The 23926-nt window shown below is 38.8% G+C and overlaps 1 protein-coding gene across 2 annotated transcripts; it reads left to right on the top strand.

Moving 5' to 3' along the window:
- The first annotated feature begins 960 nt into the window (after positions 1 to 960).
- On the top strand, positions 961 to 23839 carry snrnp48 (small nuclear ribonucleoprotein 48 (U11/U12)). 2 transcript variants are annotated; one of them, XR_012099622.1, is made up of 9 exons: positions 961 to 1183; positions 2305 to 2421; positions 5595 to 5655; positions 9436 to 9516; positions 16753 to 16941; positions 19739 to 19860; positions 20322 to 20445; positions 23098 to 23265; positions 23343 to 23839. XR_012099622.1 is itself a non-coding variant. In XM_073051069.1 (9 exons), exons 1-9 carry the CDS (start codon positions 1007 to 1009, stop codon positions 23395 to 23397), a joined length of 1098 nt encoding a protein of 365 aa, XP_072907170.1. In that variant the 5' UTR covers positions 963 to 1006; the 3' UTR covers positions 23398 to 23839. The 2 variants fall into 2 exon arrangements, 1 of the variants encoding a protein (XP_072907170.1); XM_073051069.1 differs by having other exon boundaries at positions 963 to 1183; positions 20322 to 20449.
- The last annotated feature ends 87 nt before the right edge of the window (positions 23840 to 23926 follow it).

The raw sequence follows: 23926 nt of genomic DNA, 5'->3' as shown, positions 1-23926 counted from the left end.
GCAGACCAGGCTTCATGAGGCAGGGAAAAGAGGAGGTATTATTGACCTCTGGCTGGATGAGTATGGACTATCAGCCATTTTAGCAAGCTCCCTATAATCATTCACTGGTGTATTAGTGAAGGCTATGCACAACTGATCAGGCATTTGCTGTATGAAGAGTTCTTTAAAAATAAAACAATGGTTATTTCGCAGGAGAGACAGCATGTGTTCCATTAGCTTTGAAATCCTAGCATCCCTCAGGCCAGGCAAAGACAGCGACTGTTCGGCACGCTGGGATTCCATTAGTCGAAAGTCTGGAATAGGTGAGTTTTCAGTGTGCCAGAGTTTTTGTATTCGGGCAGGTGTTCAAGCAGTCACCGTGGAGATACTGAATGATGCTACTACTTGGTTATATCCAGTGTCACCTGCAGAGATTTCTCGCAGTGTGAATTGGCCCTCGGCCTGCACAAACCAAATGACGGCATTTTGCTCCCAAAACTCTGGCATTTTCAAAGTGACTGTGTTGGCCGACATGTTCAGTAACTCTGGAAACGTCCTACAGCATTGGGGTCCCCAGTGCAGGTTATCGTAAATAAAATGGTAGAGGCATTTTAAGTTTAAGGGAATCTGTAGCAATTAACTTTGTCAACCAAACGTCGAACATCAAGGGCGGTAGAAACCTTGACGTCGTCACATCAGACACAACCTCTTGAAGTGAACCCCAACTCAATGTCGGTGGTTGTGAATTACGCCTGTTTCCACCCTTATCCATCTGTATCTCTTATGTAGGTCTGTTGATACTTAGTAAAATTAAACTCTGTAAAAGGTGGGGCTTTTTTTGCTAGTCAGGGACACTTTCGTAAGATTTGAATGAAAAGAGAGCCCGGTAGTTTCACCTTTTCAGGATGAAAGTGAGCCGCAACTGCAAACAGTAGAACCGGAACTGACGTAATGACGTGGCGTATATAGACCCCGCACTTCCGGCCGTCTGCAGGCGGCCCGTGGATCACGTGACATCCGCGGCGGAATGGCGGCTGTGGAGGTGGATGAAGAGGAAGCCAACATTGAGTACTCGAAACGATTGCAGAGCCGTTTGGAGCGAGTGAGCGAGCTGGCGCAGTTCACCCAGCACTGTGCCCGGGCCTTGGAGGGCGTACTGAGCGCGCTGGGCTGGAGCAGCGAGGCCATGGATCGGCAGCGGCCGGTGAGAGGCTGGGTCAGATTCAGCGGCAGGGCCCTCCACTGAGCAATTGGGAATCTGGGCACAGAGGCTTGCTGCTGTTGGATGGGTCACGCCTTATCCTTTCAACTGAACATCACTCATACCCTTACAACTGATCTCAAAACACACAAAATCCTGAAGGAATTCAGCAGGTCATAGTTCTTTCCCTTCACTAATGCTGCCTGACCTGCTGAGTTACTCCAGCATTTTGTAATTTGCTGAAGTCTTCTAGCATCTGTTGAATCTATGTTTGTCTTATATATTCCTAAACGTTTCCTATGTATTTATCCAAATGTCAATGCTGTCCCTCCCTCAGATACTTCTATGCCACCTGGTTTTTTGGTTCCCTTTTCCTAAGAATTAGATTGTGTTCATTCCTTCTATCAATGCCCCTCATTATTTTAACACCTCTAATAGGTTATCTGTTAGTCTCCAACATTCCAAGAAATAAAGTCCTTGCCTACCCATCCTTATAGACAATTGATTCTTGGCCACGTTCTTATAAATTTTATTTACACTCTTTCCAGCTCAGTGATACATAAACCACCTGGTACTCCAACCTTAAAAGATGTACTATAGCTCACTAATGTCTTCCCCAACAGCAATGTCACTTTCCAACCCCTGGACTCAGTCTTCTTCACTTTGTCTACCTGTGATGCAGCTCTCGGTGAATTTATGTACTTGTACTCCTAAGACTATTCCACGTACTCCCTGTGATCTTGCTATCCACTGTGTTCCCTATCCTGGTTTAACTTCCCAAAAATGCAACACCTCTGACTTAACAGAATCAAAGTCTATTTCCTAATCCTCAGCCTACTTGCCTGGCTTATCAAGATTTCCTGTAATTTTTTTTTATAACTTTCTTCCCAGTCTATGATACCTCAAATTCCCTTTATTATGGAATGAGGGAACGTTTTGTAATATGGTGAAAAGTTTCAGAATTTTTGAGGATTTAACTTAAATCCTAAAGACACAAGCAATTGTTGGGTTATGTTTATATGGTGATCTGTATATGAAGTTGCCTATATGTTGTCTACTATTTTAAAATAGTATTATTTTTAAAAAATCCTGTAAGTAACTTTGCATCCCATCAACTTTTCCAGCCTGATCCAGTGGTTACTTGTCCATTTGATGCAAATCACCATCTTCCAAAATCTTCACTGGAAAAACATGTTACATCTTGCAGGCTAAGAAAACTGGGATATTCTAAAGAGGAAGAGGTTTGTAGTTTGTTACAGTTTTGTTAATTATGTGTTTAATGCATGTTTTTTTCTAATAAAATTTTTGGAAGAGGGAATTTGAAATTTCTTTTGCATTCAGGAATATTGAAAGTACTTGGCATTTTTAGCTAACAGCTATATTGGTAGGGTTTTTTTCCTGTTGAAGCCGTACTTGATAAGGCCAAAACTACTTGTTGTAACAGTTAGGATTTCATTGAAGTCATATATAATTGCAATTTTTATTATTTTTTTAATCCTCAATTCCTTTTTAAAAAGATGAAAATGTGGCATTAATTTATCTAATTAACACTTCTTATTCCAGAGTGTTAAACTTCTATTTACTGAAGTGTAAACTTCTATTTACTGAAGTGTTTTGTTCGCCCTGAATAAAAATATTTTGTTATTTCTCCTAATTTTTATTTACTAAAGTGGATAATCTCATCTTTTTCCCACATACTGTATTTTTCACAGACCTCTCTGGTCATTTTTAATTTATAGTTTCTTTACATACTCCTTCCAGGGCTACTTTCCCAGCTAGTTAGTATAAGATCATAAGACATAGGAGCAGAATCAGGCCATTCCATCACGTCTGATTTATTGTCCCTTTCAATCCCATTCTCCTGCTTTCTCCCTGAAACCTTTGACACTCGGACTAATCAAGAACCTATCAACCTCTGCTTTAAATATACTAAATAGTTGCCCCTCTGTTCAGATGTTGTGCCCTCTAATCCTAGACTCACCCACTGCAGGAAACATCCTCACCATTCTGTGTAGCCCTTTCAATATTCGATAGGTTTCAATGAGATCTCCCCCCACCCCACTCATTCTTCTAAACTCCAGCAAGTACAGACCCAGAACCATCAGACACTCTGTTAACCCTTTCATTCCTGGAATCATTCTCATGAATCTCCTCTAAACCTTCTCCAATGAATCTTCTGCAAATATGATAACCTCAGCTGTTGTAAATAGTAAATTGTAAGTACTAGAACTGGTTTATTATTCTTGCATGTACAGTGAAAAGCTTTTGATTGTGTGTTATCCAAACAGATCATCCCATACATAGGTACATTGAAGTAGTAAAAAGAAAAATGGAATGCAGAATAAAGTGCTATAGTTACAAAGAAAGTGGAGTGGAGTTAAAGACATAAAGTATAAGATCAGAGCAGGGTGGATTGGGAAATTGTGAGTTAATCTTTTGGCATGTGAGAAGTCCTTTAAGAGTCTGATAGGTTGAAGAGAACAATGTCAGACTTGACCTTTATAATCTTAGCTGTCCATTTTAATATCTCCCATAATAAATCCCAGCAATTTCCATATCACTGATGGACTTGCTTTTCAAAGACGAAAAGAGAAAAGGCAAAGATCTGTTTTCTAATCCATGGGGATTTTCCTAAAATTTAAGGAACACAGGAAGATGAAAACTGTGGTACAGGCAATGTCAGGTGTGCATTCCAAACTTTTCGGGTTATTTTCACTAATAGCATTTTATTACTTTTTATTTCCTTCTCCTTATTTTGCCATGTGGCTAAAATGCAGGTTTGGTGAAATTGGCGTACTTGTTCTGCACACAGTTCCTGCCTGTACTAATCTGCTCTGATGTGGAGCATCTGCCAGACTGGTTCTCTGTACCTCAGATGTGTCCTGTGATTTGGAGAGGTTGCATTTCTGGGAGTAGACCTTAGGTGTCAGATGCTACTAATGAAGCCCCTTGGAGCTATGGCTGGAGAAATTTTTCTTTGGTGCATTGGAGGATAAGCAGATATCAGGTTCTAAAAGTATGAGAGGCAAGCTCTTGGTTTTGTGAATGAGCTGCCAGAAGTGGTCATGCATCCAGCCGCCTTAAGTGGCTTTTAGATAGTCAAGTAAACATGTAGGGAATAGAGGATATGGATGGTGTGCAGGCAGAAGAGATTTGGTTTGATTTGACATTGTGTTCATTGCAGGTTTGAAGGCTAAAGGCCTTGTCCTAGTGCTTTAATATTCCATGCAAAAAATCAGTTACATAATTAATAAGAAATTTGATTGCACACATCTTTAAAGTGATAGAATGTATTTAAAAACAAAACAAATCAGATCACTTGACTTATCGTAGTGCTAGTCATCTTCTAATCAATACGGCCTTAATTGCTTTGCAAGCCAAGGGGTTGAATGTGAATGTATCTTTCATCCATGTCCTGATGTTTCAGCTGCTGGACGTAACAGCATGTTCAGTTAGCATCTGATTTGTAGCTTCCCTCAGATTTGACTGCTCTTGCAGATCTGTGACGTGAGGTGAGACAAGAACCTCAGATATATTGTTTTTTTGGAACTTACAGCTGAAAGTAGGTTCATTTTGGACCATACAGCAAGGCATCCAACTGCTTTGCATGCCTCAGGATCAGAAGCAGAAATAAAAATTTATTTTCACTGTTTTAAATGATGTGAAATTTGTTGTTTTGTGGCACCAGTACAGTGCAAAGTTGTAAAAATTAGTATTAATGGTAAATAGTATCTAAGACATCTTCAAGGGGCAGTGTCTCAAAAAGGCAGCGTCCATCTTTGAAGACTCCTACCACACAGGGTATGCACTCTTCTCACTGTTACCATCAAGTGGGAGGTACAGAAGCCTGAAGGTACACACTCAGCGATTAGGAACAGCTTCTTCCCTGCTGCCATTTGATTTCTAAATGGACGTTGAATCCATGAACACTACCTCACTTTTTAAATTTCTGTTTCTGTCTTATTTAATATACTTATATATACTTAATGAAATTCACAGTTCTTTCCTATATTTATCATGTATTGAATTGTCCTGTTGCCACTAAGTTAACAAATTTCAAGACATATGCCGGTGATAGTAAATCTGATTCTGATTCTCAAATAGAATGTTTTGATGTGCATGTGAAAAATAAAGCTGATCTTCAAATTTTTAAAGCTAATGTTTGAAAAAAAAAGTAGTGTTCAGAAATCTGGTGGTGGAAAGGAAGCTCTTTCTGTAAGGTGACCAGAAAATCCATGACATTGCTTGCTACTGTTTTAGATTTGTGATATTATTTAAGTGAGGAGTCACTGACTGATAATACTAAATTTCTCATGTTAACTGTGTGTCCAAGCCTTTTATTCTTAATTTCTTGTCTTAAATACAAAGTTAAGCACTTTTTAAAAAATGTTTCCTTTAATCTCATAACATTTAGGCAGAAATGTGTGACCCCTCATTTGCCTATGAGAACACTCTGGTACCTACGTTTAAAATGGGTAAGTACAATGGCATTGTTATAGGAGAGTAACTTCATTGCCACAGCCATAATTTCTAAATTTAATAAATGTGTTAACGTTAATGAGAATATAATGTTTATTGGCTTTGAGTATAAAGGTATGTATAGGTATAACTTAAGATGATGAATGTCAGTCTTAATCCTTCTCTGAGACCATTTCTAATGCATCCATCTGACATTTTTCTATTATGCTAGTAATCTAAAGGTTGTTCTCAACCACAAAAAGAGATGGGGAGGAATTGAAACGTGTGGAGGGTGCTAAAGGAGAATATTAAGGTGGCTAAAGAAGAATACAGGAGAGAGCTGGTGAACAAGCTTGGCCAGAGTAGCACATGGGAGGTGTGGAAAGGCATGAAGAACATCAATGGCTTCAATCAGCCTAGCTGTAGAACCTTGGAATGCAACCATGAATGGACTAATGAGTTAAACCAATTCATCAATAGATTTGAAAATTGCCCTGCTGTTCTCATCCCCCTCAGTACACCAGTCCAGGTGCCAAGGCACCCAATGCTCCCTCAGCACCATCGCCTTCCTTCTTCCCTCTTCTCCCCTCCAGTTCAATACATGGGTGACCAACACAGTCTACTACTGTCTATATCCCCTCCTTATCATCCACACCTCCAACTGCTATTCTCAATTTTCACCTTTCCCAGCCCCCACCTTCCACCAACTCCCCTGTCATCATGGACTCACCTGCACTACTGAGCAGGTGAGAAGGGCTCTGGGGAAACTCGGACATGGCAAAGCATTGGGTCTGGATGGTGTGATCCTGAAAGAGAGTGCTGAGCAGCCGTGTGGAGTTCTCTAGTGCATTTTCATTCTGAGTCTTGGTCCTGACTCTGTGGAAAACATCATGTCCCAGTACCCAAGAAAGGCTAACCTAAAGTCTTGAATGACTACGGGCCAGTGGTCCTGACCTCACACATCATGAAGACCCTAGAGAGGCTGGTCCTGGCTCACCTCTGACCCTGGTCAGATCAGCCCTCCATCCCCTGCGGTTTGCCTGCCAGGAGCACATTGGAGATGATGGTGCTGTCATCTACCTGCTGAACAGAGTCTACTCCCATTTGGATAGGCAGGAGAGCACTGTGAGGATCATGTTTTTGATTTCTCAAGGGCCTTCAATACCATACAGCCTTCATTGCTGGTAAAGCTTTGTTCAATGTAGATTGGCACTTCCATTGTATTCTGGATAATGGACTACCTGACCAGCAGACCACAGTTTGTGTAGCTTCAGAGCTGTGTGTCAGACATGGCTATAAGCAGCACTGAGGCCCTAAAGGGGACTGTATTGGCTCCCTTCCTGTTTACCTTGAACTTTAGATACAACACTGCATCATGTCACCTGCAGAAGTTCTCTGATGACTCAATAATAGTTAGATATACAAAGGGAGGACAGGAGGATGAATGCAGGGCACTGGTGGAGGACTTTGTCAAATGATACAATCTGAATCATCTGCAGCTCAGCATCAGTAAGACAAAGGTAATGGTGATGGACTTTAGGAAGACTAAGCTTGCACTGCTTCCTGTTACTGTTGATGGAGAGGACGTGGATGTGGTGAGGACCTACAAGTACCTGGGGATGCACCTGGATGACAGACTTGAGTGGAGCACCAACAGAGAGGCTGTGTACAAGAAGGGACAAAGTCGGCTTTACTTCCTGAGGAAACTGAGATCCTTTGGCATATGTAGGCCTCTCCTTTACATGCTCTACTGGTGTGTTGTCGCCAGGACAACATGTGGTGGTGTGTTGGAGAATGGCGTCAACATGGATGATGCTAGGAGGCTCAATAAATTGATTAGTAAGGTTGGCTCTGTTATAGGAGTTAAACTTGACACACTGGAGGCTGTGGTAGAACAAATGACCATATGGAAAATGCTGGGAATTCTGGACAATATTTCTCACCCTCTGCATGCCACCTTGGCTGAACAGAGGAGCACTTTTGGTAATAGATTTAAGACAACTGTGCTGCTCCAAAGAGCGCTATATGAGATCATTCTTACCCCCAGTCATTAGGCTCTTAAAATGAGTCAACTATAGGTGGAGAAGTGATGAACCCCCCCCCCCCCCCACTTTTAGACTGTTTGAGGTAATTTGTTTATTATTCTTTCTTACTTCTAATATTTGTATATCTGTGCACTTGTAATGCTACTGTGACACTGTAATTTCCTCTGGGGTTAATAAAATATATATTGACCTATCTATTAGAACTATATCTTTAAATTTCAGTAAACTCTTGAATTTATTGGAACATAGTCGGGGAAGTACTCTTTGAATTTTTGCAAAGTTGCGTTTAGATAGGATGATGTGTCATTTTGGAAATTGAGATGGACTTTTTGCTGTCAGTAAGACCCATCGTTTTGAATGATGGAACATGTCAAACAATCACACCCAACTTACATTTTGGATTTCCTTAATATCGTTGAGTAGCACAGCATGGAAAATGGTCCTTTCAGCCAAACTGGTCCTTGCTTGCTAAGATGCCCACCCAAGCTAGTTACTTTAGCAGCATTTGGTGCATAACCCTCTAAGCATTTCCTATGCATGTTGCTAAGTTACAGTTAATTGGAGAGATGCAAGAAGCAGAAGTGCAAGTACAGATTCTATGAAATTGCATGCCTTGTAAAAGCTGACATTGTCTACCATTACAAGGTATGCAATTTCATAGAATCTGACACTGGATTTTTTCCCTGCATAGGCACATATAGGTAACAGAAGTGATTATATATTTCTGATATTTATTATAACTATCAAGGAAGACTTCATTTAAGACAAAGGGCTTCAAGTTCATTTTGCATTTCATATACCTGCTTAAATAATTTACAAAGTGCGAAGCCATTACATTTCAGCATACAGAAGTGGGGATGGTGGTCAGTCCTCATTTCTTTGCACACAACAGCAAAGATATGATAATTAGTGGTGGGGTATTTCACAACATTTTGCAGTATAATAGGATATTATTAAGTTAATTTCATTAATTAAGTTAATGGAGATAATTTCATGTCTACCAGTATCTCAGTGAATTAGGTAATGCTTTGTCTGATTACCCAGTGGAATTTGCGTCCATCTGGCAAGAAATCTGATTGTCTGCCTGCCTTTATGGTTGCTCCATTAGCGAAAATAGGTACTAATGTAGGTCTTTCGTAAAAGCGAAGTGGCGTAAAGTGGGGGACACTTGATAGTTTTTCTTGGAATGCTAGTTTATCCTACTTCCATTGGGTAAAATCCACTTGTGCTTCTTTTAAGTTTTAGTATTTGGTCTCAAGAACATGAATAATTTTGGAAGTCGTCGTATTGTTTCATAGAATTAGACCACACAGTATGGAAGTTTGAGCTTTAACTGTTGCTTGCATGGAGCATACCTATATGCCTTAATTTTTGTTTTGGCTTGAGAAAGATGATCCAATTGCTTCTTTTCACATACAGTATGGGAATAAATTTCTTGTTTAATATGCTCTTAAACTCTTAATTTCAGTTGAAAATAATCTTCAAGTATAATTTAAAATGGATGGCCTGAAGCTGCACTCCTACTGCTACTACTTCCATTCAGTACTCTAAAATACTGTCATTATTTTCTTATAAACAGTTTTAAGTCTGTTCTCATGGACTTGTAAAGCTACCATTGGGAATCTACACCCATCCACAGACCACTTGTTGAGGGACGCTGCTTTAGAGTATCCCTTTATGATTATCTAATTTGTTCATTTCTTGTGTTTACATTACATTCATGAAAGGCTTTTATTATCTTGTTCTATTTAGACAAAGATTTGCAAACTCGGATTATTCATGAAGCAAGAAGTAAAGCTCCACTTGGAAAAGAAGAGAGAACATTTTCCCAAAGTATGTGAAAACCTTTATTTTTTGCTATTTTTCACCCAACATATGATTGCAGTGTAAAGTTGATATTGTCTGCTGGCATTCCTACTGATAGTGCCTCTTCAAAATAGTCACCTTGAAATAGCTATTCTTGTCTGTTATTTATAAACTGGAGCTTCAGTTATTTCAGTGATTATATAGTTTACTTTCAGTCACTAAATAGAAATGTGTCTGTGATATTGCACACAATGTAAGAAATACCAATATGGACATTAGGAATAAAAGTACACCAGGTCCATTAACGATGAGTCTGCCCACTAGATGTTATAAACTGTCCTCTGTTAGTTGATGGAGATGAATATTGTGTGTAATCATATTTGGGGAATTCTTTCTAGAATACAGGTGACTATTTCATACAATTCGTTATTGGATTTGTGGTATAGTTTTTTCCATTTTCCTCAGGGTATTAGGAAAATCTAAATGGCTTTTGATGCTGGGTTATTTGAACCTCAAGATTAATAGATTTCATTTGGGTCGGGGTATTTAAAAAGCAACTGTTTTCCAGCTGTATAGCAGAATAGGCTTGAGATGTTAAATGGCACGCTGGTGGATCTTTAATCTTTCGTGCAGAACTAGGGCCAATCTGAAATCCCCACCCCCCATCTGTTACATTGACTGCATAGGACACAGATTTCTGGCACAATTTTTGCATCCTTTCAGTAGCTTTGTCTGGAACAGAGAAATATATGATTTTATTTGAATACTAATATCTTGAATGCCAAATATATTTTCTCAAGTATTACTGTTGTATTGAATTGAATATTATTCTAATATTCATTTTTACTGTATTCCCTTGAGGATTTAAAATGAATTAATACTTTATTGGTGACACTTAGGGGTTCAATTTTTGTTTCATGATTTGAAGATCCTCAGTTTACTTGATATCATTTATCAATCACATTTAAATAACCAAAGATGCAAGTTGTAGGTCGATTTAAAGATGTTCACATGTAATTGCATGTTAATACTGTAACCTGTTAATGATGAGCTCTTGATAATTAACTAACCTTTGTTTTAATTAATCCTGGCTGATATTGAAGATTACTTTTAGTATGATCCTAATTGAAATTATTAGTCTGCTAAAATTAAAATAAAGGTAACACGTATATGCAGGGGTAAAAGACTGTTCAACTAAAATATTTTGGAATACATTTTGTTTCTTTAAAATGCCTAATGCCTTTGATATACATGACTCAGTTTTCTTGATGAGGTGGTACAGAATGCTGTATATGGAATTTTTGCTCTCATCAGACAGTAATAACACTGGACAGCAAATTTTTTGAAAGTGTTGCTTCCTCAGTGGTTACAATAGGCAGTTTAAAGCTGAACACAAATATAATTTCAGACTACTTGTATCATGTAGGAATTTGGAGAAACAAGAAATTAACTTTTATTGAATATAATGTGTTTAATTGCATAACAGTGCTGATGTTTTGCAGTATTCAACTAAGCTAAAATTGTTGATGATTTTCATTTGTACTCAGTGTCTGAGGCTTCTTAAGTGTCCAACAATAATCTGCCAGCATTGATGATTTCCAGTTGCCCTGATGCTGTTTCTGCATGACATAAGATCCTGGTGAAACCTTTCACCGTGGTCATCAATGACAGCACCAAGTTTTACAGGGAGGAACTCTAAATGGAAGTGCAGAAATTAATCTTTAGTGACATGTTGCATTTCATGTATGCTTGAAGCATGTTGTCAATCAGCTGCATGTAGTTCGGTGCTCTGTAGTTGCCAAGAAAATTTTCAGCTACATCCTTAAATACTTTCCATATGATTTTTTCCACACGCGCGCATGCACACACACAAGCACGTGCGCGTGCACACACACAAATACTGTCTCTCTCTCTCTCTCTCTCTCCCTCTCTCATGTGCTTTGTCTTGCACTCTCTCTCTTACACTCTGTGAGACAACAAAAATGCCTGCTTTAATTTTGGCATCAGTTATTCTGGGGAACATCTGTCTTAAATATTGAAATCCTTCTTTCTTGTTCATCGCTTTCACAAAATTTTTCATAAGCCCCATTTTTGTATGAAGAGGAGGCAAAAATATCTTTGGTTCTGCAAGTGGCTTATGTGCCACACTTTTCTACCCTGGAACCATCTGTTTACGGAATGGCCAATCCTGTCCCATTTGCAAATGAAACGACAGTACTTGCTGTATCAGAGCTTCATTCCCAGTAGCAGCACTGCTACTTTCAGATCACCACAAATGTTCCAGTTGTAGCTGCTGTACTATATCTATTTCAACAAGACTTCTAAACATTGGTGGTTTTCTTTCATGTGTACTGCATTGCTGATTGGTATTGAAGGGTGGACACTGCTGTACCAGCTTAGCTTTCAGGCTTAACTCTGATAGTAATGATAGGCATCCGACCATGGATTTGCACCTTGGAAAGTTTCCAGGGCGCAGGCCTGGGCAGGATTGTATGGGAGACCGACAGTTGCCCTCTCCACACCACCGATGTTGTCCAAGGGAAGGGCAAGGGCCGATTCAGCTTGGCACCGGTGTCGTCGCAGCAATGTGTGGTTAAGTGCCTTGCTCAAGGACACAACATGCTTCCTTAGCTGAGGCTCGAACTAGTGACCTTCAGATCACTATCAACGCCTTAACCACTTGGCCACAAGCCAACACAAGTGTCAACTCTGAAGAATCAATAAAAAACACCATTGTTGTGGGTCGTGCTGGCAGCCCAAATCATGGCCAGGCTGCCTGGACAAGGTAGAAAACCTCTCCGCTTACATTGTGGGCAACATTTTAATTGACTTGAATTATGAATTGAAATAACAAATATAGGCAATTCCAAAAAAAATCGTGCATGATGGGGAATCTTCATGGTGATTTTCATGATCAGCATCCAAAAGTATGCAGGAAGCAAAATCTTTGTTGTCCAGTGTAAATATTTAGTGTATAGGACTGACGTAATTAACAGAACCATAGATTGCTTTTTCTCATTGACACTCACAGTTAAGAAATGAGGCTCAAGCGATAACGGGAAATCATTGTTCATGTAAACCTAGAACTGTTGCTGAGCCGTGGTGAGGAATAAGAGTTCCTCATTTGTTCCATCAAATGGTTTGCTTTATTGAAGGACTACAAATTTAAGTGCTTACTCAATATATTTCTTTAAAAAAATGGGTGATATTGTTTAGGACGGGGGTTCCCAAATTGGAGTCCACAGATCACTTAATGGTATTGGCCCATGGCATAAAAAAGGGTTGGGAACTCCTGGTTTAGAATAAAAATATGTAATTATTCATTTCGCTTTACAATGTGGTATAAAGCTCCACTCCCACAATGTTCTCAATTGCACCATTTTCTCCTGAAAGTGTCTTACTCCCAGATGTAACCAGCAATGCTCCCTCTAAGGTGTGTACGTGTGCATACGCACACATCTTTTGCTACTAACACACAAAGGAGTTGCACAAAGAATTTGCATCGTGATGGACTTTAGGATCTGGGGGAGCCAGGGAGTTCAGGAACCACCGCCCACAGCTGCAGCTGAAACCCGAGTCAGGAGTAAATATATATTTGCAGAGCGTGAAATAAACATGATTTGAGAATTATCGATCCATTAATTTTAATGCGTTAATGGCATTGTCAACGGAGCAGAAATACTGTGGATTCAGCAGCAGCCGCAGGCGGCAATTCCTGAGGTCCCCAGGTCCTGAAGTCCGTCCTCAATTGTTTGTGCAGTTCCTTTATGCTCCTGTAACAAAAGATGTACTTACGGCAAGCACCTTAGAGGGAACATTGGTAACCAGTTATTGTTTTAAGTATCTTAAAACAGCTATGTATATATATATGATATGGCATACAAGTCACTCCCTGAAATGAAGCCATGCTAGATGTTTATGTACTGGATCTCGGTCTTGGTCAGGGGTTCCCAATCTGGGGTCCAAGGACACCTCGGTTAATGGTAGGAGTCCATAGCATAAAAAGGTTGGGAACTCTTGGTCTAGGTGAATAAATCAGCAATTTAAATATAGAAATTATATACATCTATGCACAAATCCAATTGGCTGGGTACCATTTCATTTAATGATCACAGCCTTTGGCCATGGGTGTGATTTATCTTGTTTTATATCAGTTGTTAACTTTTAGTTCCTGTAACCAGTTAAAAACTTCAGGTGAGGCATAATAGTTGCACTGTTACAGTGACAGCAAACGAAATTGTAATTATGCACGTTTCATTAAATATTTAATTCATTTTGAATATGATAATTTAAACTTTTTGGTTTTTCTCTTTCAGTAACAGGGGTGAGTATATTTGACAGAGGAATGATGAACATGAAAGAATGTTCTCCTCATGTACAGATTTGCACAGAATTTTACTTGATGTCATACAGTATCCTTTTAATATTATTATATCCTTTAAAGATGAACCATAAGCGGACTGGTTAAATAAAACTTCAGATTTTCTTAAGGGATATTGGTCTTTGCTTAATGTTTTCTGAGTGGACCGTTTTAAACCCAAATTTCTTTGCATTAAAATACTTCATCCTAACAGGCCTGTACTTTAGTGGTCTGCTGTATCTGATTTCATTATCTGGGGGAATAAAAGGTGAAATTAATTACTTTTTATTTTTCAAGTGAGTTTTTTTTGCTGCACAAAGCAACTGCTAAAAAAAATAAAATAACTTAAAAAAAAATTAGAGAAAAATGAAATTCTTATTGTGATGGAGGAGCTTGGAAAAGTACAGAGACTTTAAAGACAGGTCATTTACTGGCCAATATAGGCCAGTAAATGATGGATGGCCAGGATATGAGCTATGAAGTATTCGGTGAATTTTTCTTTTTGGGAAAAAAAGGAGATGCAGTTGGGAGAGAAGGGGGTACCAAATGAACATTGAGTAATTGAGCAGACACAAGGAAATCTGCAGATGCTGGAAATTCAAACAACACACACAAAATGCTAGTGGAACACAGCAGGCCAGGCAGCATCTTCATGGTGATTTATGCCTTTTTATGGAAGATAGGAAGATAAATGAAACAATCCAGTGTTCAAAACAAATCCACTATTTTTTTAAGGTATTTGACATGGAATTAAAATGTGTGGCCACTGGGAGATCCTGCTTTCTCTGCACATCCCATTCCCATTCTGATATGTCTATCCATGGCCTCCTCTACTGTCAAGATGAAGCCACACTCAGGTTGGAGGAACAACACCTTATATACCGGCTGGGTAGCCTCCAACCTGATGGCATGAACATTGACTTCTCTAACTTCTGTTAATGCCCCTCCTCCCCTTCTTACACCATCCCTGACATATTTAGTTGTTTGGTTTTTTTTCTCTCTCTCTCTCTGCCCATCACTCTGCCTGTTCTCCATCTCCTTCTGGTGCTCCCCTCCACCTTTCTTTCTCCCGAGGCCTCCTGTCCCATGATCCTTTCCCTTCTCCAGCTCTGTATCACTTTCACCAATCACCTTTCCAGCTCTTAGCTTCATCCCACCTCCTCCGGTCTTCTCCTATCATTTCGCATTTCCCCCTCCCCCCTACTTTCAAATCTCTTAGTATCTTTCCTTTCAGTTAGTCCTGACGAAGGGTCTTGGCCTGAAACATCGACAGTGCTTCTTCTTATAGATGCTGCCTGGCCTGCTGTGTTGCACCAGCATTGGGTAATTGAATCGAGATGAGAGTTTCAGTAGCTGAATAAGGTAATATGAAGCTGGAAGAATAATTTCTACTGGAGAAGTTAGGGGTTCTAATTTACATAGAATGCTTTAGTTGAAAACAATTTTTGTTTTATTCTGATTAAAACATCCAAATAGATGTTCTAATAAATAAGCAATAGATGAAGGTAAGTATGTCTTGCATACATAGTGGTACATGTTTCATTGCCGGTAGTTAACAGATTGTAAATGCATTTTAAGTAAATGGTTAAATGTTGAGTATTTGATCTCAATGGTGCAGTTCTTAAGATGGAATATTTAACATTGTTGACTAATCAGCCATCCCAGGTGTAAGCCAAACCTAGTTTTAAATTTTAGGAAACATTGCACTGGCTTTTCTGTGGGACTTTTATCTCTATTTTCGGTGCTTTATGCAGACCTTCATGTGATTTGTAATTTAATATGACATTGAATCAAATTGCTCACTTTTTAACCAGATTTTTTAAGCTTCATTTAACAGATTTGGTTTGACTTCAGTTCTTTTTTGTTCTGCAAAACCTTTTGAACTTAAAACTTCAGTAATAAGATTTTTTTATTATGAGCTGTTTAAATTTAATTGTTTTAAATTCATTATGAAAAATTAATTGTAAATTTTTTTTTAGAATGTGTACTTGCTGCATTTCTTTATAACCACTTGTTACCTATGCTTTCTTATGCATAGTTATGGCTACCTCTTCAATTGTCCTTTACTTACAGTGCAGTGGCTAAATTGGAAGTTGACTTAATTTTTACCAGGTTGTAATTAATCCAGTAAAATGCTAGCGTAGATGATTCTTATATAGATGTCACAATGACTCCCAGACTTCTGAAACAATTTGATGCATGGAACCACCACCTCAATACTAAATTGTCTTGAAATGATTCTCTGTGATACCACTATGCAAATAATGCAGAAGTTTCACTCTTGGCTGAAAAATCTAATGGCTTTGTAAAGCTGTCATGTTTTCCTTTATTTGATTTCTGGTAAGAGCTGTGAGTGGCTCACCAATGCAGGCAGACCTCGAGTCAAATGTGTATAAGTTACCATCCTCAGTTTGGTCCTCGTTATTGGAAGTGCATTGACAAGAGGTTGCAGGCTTCTTGCCTGCAATTTCTGAAGATGTACTCCAGGCCCCCATTAGTTCTTGATGGAGTGATCTAAAGGTAGAATTAATTGGGAGGAGACCTTCCACTTGAAAATAGCATCCTAATTGAGGACCTCAAGTTGGTAGCTCTGTTCAAGAGATGGCAACTTCATTGTTTTTAGGCAACTTTGTTGTTTCGTTGTTTCTAATATCCAGATAATTGTGTTGATAACACTACAAGATTGTGAATTTTTAAAAATGTAGTCATTGGAAAGATACTTATAGATAACTAGATATCTTCAGAGATACAATTCAGTAATTGCAAAAAATAAAAGTATTGGGGGTTTTGGCAATACACAGTACCTGTAGTCTATTTTCCAATAATCAAAGTTATATACTTGCAATTTTTTTGGAAATTTTGTGAAGTTCAGGAGTAATTAAATAAATTGTTAATATGCATAGGTGATTATTCTTCAGTACCTCTTGAAGTTCCTGAGAATTATCAACATTCCATCTGTGACCTAACTCCTGCGGATCGCCTGGCTATTTATGAGCACGTCATCAAAGAAACCAGTCAGCAGAAAAACAAATCAAGGTCTTTTGAAAATGACAGTGATTTGTATGTGGACCTTGCTGCAAAGCTCAGCCAAGGTATGTACTTAATTTGTTATTGAACAACTACTTATTTTAAATCAGCTAAGTAGATGTTTCATTCAGTGTTATAAGTAAAAACAACACAAGGTCATTAGTTTCAAATGTAGGGTAAAGCTACGGAGTTTTAATCATGCAACCTTCCACATTACTTGTACCAACTATATCATTTAACTTTCTTACAAGTTTAATGAAGAGCTGTATATCCATGTTTGATGACCTTCAACACACACAAAATGCTGGAGGAACTCAGCGGGCCAGGCAACATCTATGGAAATTGAGTTCTGATGAGGGATCTCGACCCGAAACCTCAACTATACTCTTTTCCGTAGATGCAGCCTGGCTGAATGAGTTTCTCCAGCATTTTTTGTGTGTTACTTGGATATTTCTCTTGTTTGTTGATGATCTTCAAGTTAGTTGTTGCAGAAAGATACAAAAGGATATTACCAGAATGTGGGGAAAACTAGTGGTTGCATTGCGCTTTCACCTATTAGGATATCTACTTTCAATCCGAGATTAATCTTGGGGGAATTTCTAGATAGAAAGAAGTCCACATTGAGAAACTATGAAGCTACTAGATATGAGACAAAAGATAATATACAAGGGTAGTGAGATGTTACTCTTCAACAGCAGGAAACTAAAGTACAATAGACATTAATATATTAAATGTAGCGGGAGGCTCCGTATAAAGCTTTGCATTTGATCCAGACTGCCTCTTTTGAAGAGGTAAAATAATTTTCACTACAGGCTGGGATATTTAATAAATTAATACCTTAATTGAGGTATTCAGGAAGGGGAACATGTAGAAAGAGAAGAATTATTTCCTCTGTTGGAGATGTGAGGTGGGAGAAGGGGGGGGGGGGGGGCAGCAAGAGAGAGGGTATTTCCTTTGTATTTTATAAAATTAGATATTTAAATTGATACCAAATTGTCAATGGCCCAAATTCTTCTTGGGAACTAGGAATGTTTTTGTTAAGTTACTAATTCTATTAAACATAAATCATAATTAGAATACTTTGCCAAAATTGTAACTTTATGCCTTTTTATGGAAGATAGGAGGATAAATGAAACAATCCAGTGTTCAAAACAAATCCACTATTTTTTTAAGGTATTTGATGTTGATGCATTTTCTTATTCTAAATTGTCACTGGTGTGTAAGGAAAGACTGTGGTTCAGGGAGTAATTCGGTGGGGGGGGGGGGGAGAGAATAAATCTGATTGGTGATAGTATAGTCAAGGGAATAGATACAGTTCTCTGTCACAGGGATTGAGAGTCCTGAAGGCTGTGTTATCTGGCTGGTGCAGGACATCTCATCTGAGGAATTTGGAGTAGGAGGAGAAAGATCCAATTCTAATGGTCCATGTAGATACCAACAATGTTGAAAGAACAAGAAAAGAGGTGCTGCTGAGGGAATATGAGCAGCTAAGGACTAATTTAAAAAAACCGAACCAAAAAAATAAAGAGGAATTTCTTTAGCCAGAATGGTGAATCTGAGAACCTGATGTCAAGTTTTTTTTTGTATATTTAAGGCAGAGGTTACTAGAGGCTATTAAACAAGTTAAGAACCCATGGAGTTACAGGAAGGGTACTTGCAAAAGATTGCTGACTGGCAGGAGGCGAAGAGTCTGAACAAAGGAGGCCTTTTCTGGTTGGCTGCCAGTGACTAGTGATGTTCCACAGGGATCAGTGTTGGGACCATTTTTTTCCCATTTTTTTCACAGCATGTGTCACTTATTTGGATGGCAGAATTGATGGATTTATGGCCCAGTTTGTGAACGATACAAAGATAAGGTGGTGGGTCAGGTAGTGTTGGGGAAGCAGGGAGTGTGCAGAAGGACTTAGACAGATTTGGAGAATGGGCAAAGAAGTAGCATATGGAGTACAGTGTACAGAAGTGTATGATTATGCACTTTGGTGGGAAGAATAAAGGCATACACTCTTTTCAAAGTGGGGAATAAAGCAGCAATTGGAGCTGCAAAGGGACTTGGGAGTCCTAGTGCTGAATTCCCTCAAGATTAACTTGCAGGTTGAGCCAGCAGGAAGGAAGGCAAATGCAATGTTAGCATTCATTTCAAGAGGATTAGAATACTAAAGCAAAGATATAATGCTGAGACTTTATAAGGCATTAATCAGACTGCATTTGGAATATAGTGAGCAGTTTTGGACCCCTTTGAAACGATGTACTGGCTTTGGAGAGGGTCCAAAGGAAGTTCACAAGAATTATCCTGGGAATGAAAGGGTTAACTTATGAAGAGCTCTTGATTTCTCTGGGTCTGTATTCACTGGGGTTGAGAAGAATGAGGGAGGACCTCAGTGAAACTTGTTGATTGTTGAAAGGCTCAGATGGAGTGGATGTGGAAAGGATGTTTCTGATACGAGAGTATAGGACCGGAGTGCACAGTCTCAGAATACAAGGATGTCTCTTTAAAACAGAGATGAGGAATTTCTTTAGGCAAGTGTAATGTTTTTTGTGTTACTAATTTAACTGGGTTCTCTTTATCTAGTTTTAGGACTTGTGTGAAGATCTGATCACATTTTTGGTCATATTTATGCAGAAATAAGCAGATTCTAAAGGGTTCACAAACTTCCTAGCACCACTGTATTAACCATGATTGAATGGCTGGGCAGACTTGGACCAAATGGCTTAATTTTGCGACTATGCCTTGTCGTCTTAAAACCGGAATAACTTTATTGGCATGACAGTAGTGTGTGCTATTTGAGATGTTACTGCACATAACACCTATACTTAGTCATAGTACATTTTGTAAGTTAAAGAAATCTCTTTGCTCCTGTGCAGAGGAGGAACAGAAAGGACCAAAGTCGCATCTTGAGATACTTGCTGAAATGAGAGATTACAAGCGTCGTCGCCAATCCTACAGAGCCAAGAATGTTCATATAACAAAAAAGTCATATACAGAGGTAAGAATGTGTGAGCCAGACTATTAATAATTAAATCAATTATATATTGCTTGTCAGTGATTTTCTGTTCTTTTCGTTGTACTTTAAATGAATCTCATTAAGTGTTCAAAGTACAAATTGAGGGCAAAAAATGTCCAGTAGAATTATAATAATGAATCACAATGAACTTGGCTTGCTCTTCGAACTTGTATCAGCCTAATCTTGACTGGATGCAGAGTACTGAATAAATGATCCTTCTGCATCTGTGAGACCTTGCAAGGCCTCAATGGTAGCAAAGCAGTGGACAGCGTACTGCTGAAGCCCCTCCCTAAAACATCTGGAATGCATTTTAACAGAAAGCTAGGCTGTAGATGCAGTCAGAAGTCATTTTTCAAAGTAGATTTCTAGTATATGAAGATCTTATCATTTTGTCATTGTGCTGCATTTAACATTAAATCCTATTTATTGAATCTAACTTGCAGATAATTAAGGATGTTATAAATGTACATATGGAAGAATTGTCAAGACAGTGGAAAGACCAGAGTGATTCTGATACTGTGGAAGAAGGCCAAAGTTCTTCATCTTTAAAAAGTTCTGCAAATGCACGTAGGTATGTAGACAACATTTGTGCTCATTTTAGTTTGAAATGAATGGCAAAAATCCAGGTGGATTCAGTGAACTGATCTTTCAGTGAGGTTGTATACTTCTTTGTTTTTCCAAATATCCCACAATTAACATCTGTAGACTAAATATTTATAGAATAGAGAAATGTTGAGAATCAGTTTGTTGTCACTGATGTGAAGTTTGTTGTTTTGTGGCAGTATTACAGTACAACATAACAATTACTGTAAATTACAATAAGAATATATTAAAAAAAAACCAAAATATTGAAGTATTGTTCATGAGTTCATGGACCAATGAGAAATCTGATGGCAGAGGAAAAGCAGCTGTCATAAAATGTTGAGTGTGCGTCTTCAGGCTTCTGTACTACCTCCTCAGTAGTAGTAATGAGAATAAGGCATGTCCTAGATGGTGAGAGTCCTTAATGATGAACATTGCCTTCTTGAGATTGCCTTTTTAAGATGCCGTCAATGGTGGGGAGGCTAGTATCCTTGTGGTTGCGTCTTATCCCTCTGCAGCTTTTTCCAATTCAGACAGTGATGCAACCAGTCAGAACACTCAGTGGCAAATCTGCAGAGATTTTAAATGTGTTGTTTATTTCATATGTCTAATTGGATAGTTTGGGCAGTGATGATGTTTTTTTGGCAAAATATTCACTGTGGCCCTCCACTCTTCTATCAAGAACAAGGGTATTAAATTTTGATATTTTGTTTAAAAAAAGGTAGCCCACCCAATCCCTTTGATAAATGTATATATGTTCATCCAAAGTTTAATCTACAAAATTAGTAACCTGTTACATACGATGATATCATTGATCTTAAAATGAGTTTTTCTTTTCACTGACATCCAAGCATAATTCCAAAAATATTATTGTATCCTCAACTTAAAGAAAATAAGTCAAGTTGTTTACTAGTGATTGAATATGACATTGCTTAAAGCAAGCTTCTAAGCTCAACCAGAGTAGCGTGAGGGAGAGAAAAAGGCTAGCTGCTGCATTTATTCCTCCTAGTGTGAAGAGTTCACTGGGTTGTTTAAATATTGCACTTGGGCATTCAGGATTGCACTTGTCAGGAAACTGTGGTGGCTGATCACATCACACTTTTAGGACTGAACGAGGCCCAGGAGTCCTTAAGGAGCCAGTAGAAAATGAATATATTTTGCAGACTTGTATGAGCGGGAACATTGTTTTGTTTTTACAGGAAATTAATATACTCCTCTCATTGCTTGTACTGTGTACTCTTGTAATTTATATAAACAATTTGGATATGTAAGTTGGTTGGATATTTGGTTAATAAGCTTGTAGGTGATGTGGGTTGTGTAGACCGGGATCATGATCATCTATGCATGCAGGCTGAGGATTGGCAGATGGCTTTCAAACCAGGTGAAATGAAGCAGCGTAGGACTTGTACAGTATGGCCCAGAAGTGTGCTATGAATCAGAGGGACTTAACAATTCACGTGTATAATTTGCTAAAAGTGGTGTCACAGAAAGATATGGGGGTGAATAAGGCATTTGGCTTGCTGGCTTTTGTCAGAGCACTGAGTATTGGAGTTAGGAAGTTATGTTACAGTTATTGGTGAGGCTGCACTTGGAGCACTGTGTACAAGTTTGGTCACCCTGTTATAGGAAAAAAATGTTACTAAGCCAGAGAGAATGCAGAAAAAATTTGCCTGGATGCTGCTTGGACTTGGGGATCTTGGGTACAAAGTGCAGGTTGCATAGACTATGATTTTATTCCCTGGAACATCAGGCACTGAGGGGGCATCTGATAAAGGTGTATAAAATTGAGGGGCATAGGGTGAATATATAGAGTCTCTTTCCCATGCTGGGGGTGCAAATACAAGAGAGCATGAGTTTAAGGTCAAGAGATTTAAAACAGACGTTGCAAAGTTTTTCATGCAAAGGGTCGTGTGTTTTTGGAATGAGCAGCCATAGTTAAAGGTCAAGGCACATTATCAACATTTAAAAACCATACATGTAAGTACAAGAATAGGCAAGGTTTTGGGGGGGGGGGTATGGATGAAATGAGGGCAGATGGGGGTAGCTGGATGGATAACTTCAACATGGATCAGTGTGCTGAAGGATCTTTTTCCATGCTCTTGACTGTTCCAAGTTCAAGTTTAATTGTCATTCAACCATGCATGAGTACTCATGAATCCAGCCAACAAAACAGTTTTATTTTGCGACCTAGGTGTAAAATACAGTATCAACAGGCACATAGCACAAGGCACATCGAGCACATGAAAGATACCCGTAAAATACAGTCGCACAAAAAAATATAGTCCAGGGCCCCGAGTTCATGAATGTTGCTGAAATCCTGCAGTCAACCACAGTACAGCTTGTCTTCTGCTGAGCGAACACTGGGGGGCAGCACTGACTGCAGATTGGATGTCGCGCCAAACCATCTCCAGTGGAGTGCACTGACTCTGCCTCTCATCTGGGCAGCTCTCTCCAGTGGTGCTGAAGACTAGGCCTTAGGTGACACTGCGGCTTGAAGCCTTGTCCTCGCTATGACCAAGGTCGTGCGGTTCCCTCGCCATCAGCGAATTGGAATATTGTAGCGCTATTGAAGATTTTCAGGATTATTGTGCAGCAAAAGGCGTTCTTTTTTGGTAATTGGGCATATTTCTGTTGTAGAAAAAGATCCATTGACAAAATATCTCCTTCATCTGAATCTCAAACTGTTGGAAGCGGTAGAACTGTAGATCGTGACAACTGGAAAAGGAATCGCAGTCGAAGTCCACGGGAGAGGAAAAGAAGTCCAGAATGGAGTAAGGAGAGAGAGTCGAGGAGAAAGCAAGAGAAGTGAGTGCATAATATACTGTAAAGTCATGTATTTTTTTGTTAGACATACAGATATAACATTTTATGTACAATTTCAGAGACCATCACTCTCGGGACGACAACCGCCATCGAAGTCACAGACGGCGAAAGTGACTTGGAACTGCTGATGGAAAGAAGATCAGAAATTTATCAAAAAATACAAAATGTGTATAAACATAGAACTTCTTAAAAACTCTAATGAATGTTACAGTTGTATAGGCAAGTTTCCATGGAATATCATCTCCATATAGCTACTATCATTGGTTCCCTGATTTAAAAAAAAACAAGGCCAAGACATTTCCTATCAAAGTAGATGTACATGGTTGAATATAGACATTTGCATCTTATTTCAAAAGTTTACATTGCACTTCATATTTTTTCACATTTGTAAGAAACATTGAAGTTTTGAAATCAATCCAAAGTGCTAATCCTTCTCCAATTTCCATTAACTGTATGTGTTACTTGAGCACTTTTCTTAAGATTGTTTTTCAGTTAACTGCTTGTTGTATATAAAATGTATTCAGGTGTTGAACCAAATAAAGCTTCCATGCAGACAGAGCTGTAGATTTTCTTAAGTGAAAAATAAAGGTTGAATCTTACTGAAGCAGGGTGTTGACCCAAAGCATTGAATGTTCCTTTACTC

Source organism: Hemitrygon akajei, chromosome 1, assembly GCF_048418815.1.
Source record: "Hemitrygon akajei chromosome 1, sHemAka1.3, whole genome shotgun sequence".
In the NCBI taxonomy this organism is placed as follows: Eukaryota; Metazoa; Chordata; class Chondrichthyes; order Myliobatiformes; family Dasyatidae; genus Hemitrygon; species Hemitrygon akajei.
This window is presented reverse-complemented; position numbering and strand designations above follow the sequence as displayed.

Coding starts and splice junctions, on each gene's coding strand:
- snrnp48 (XM_073051069.1), top strand. CDS start 1,007: ATGGCGGCTGTGGAGGTGGATGAAGAGGAAGCCAACATTGAGTACTCG. Junction 5,656..9,435: donor GGTACCTACGTTTAAAATGG/GTAAGTACAATG, acceptor TGTTCTATTTAG/ACAAAGATTTGCAAACTCGG. Junction 9,517..16,752: donor AGAGAGAACATTTTCCCAAA/GTATGTGAAAAC, acceptor TAATATGCATAG/GTGATTATTCTTCAGTACCT.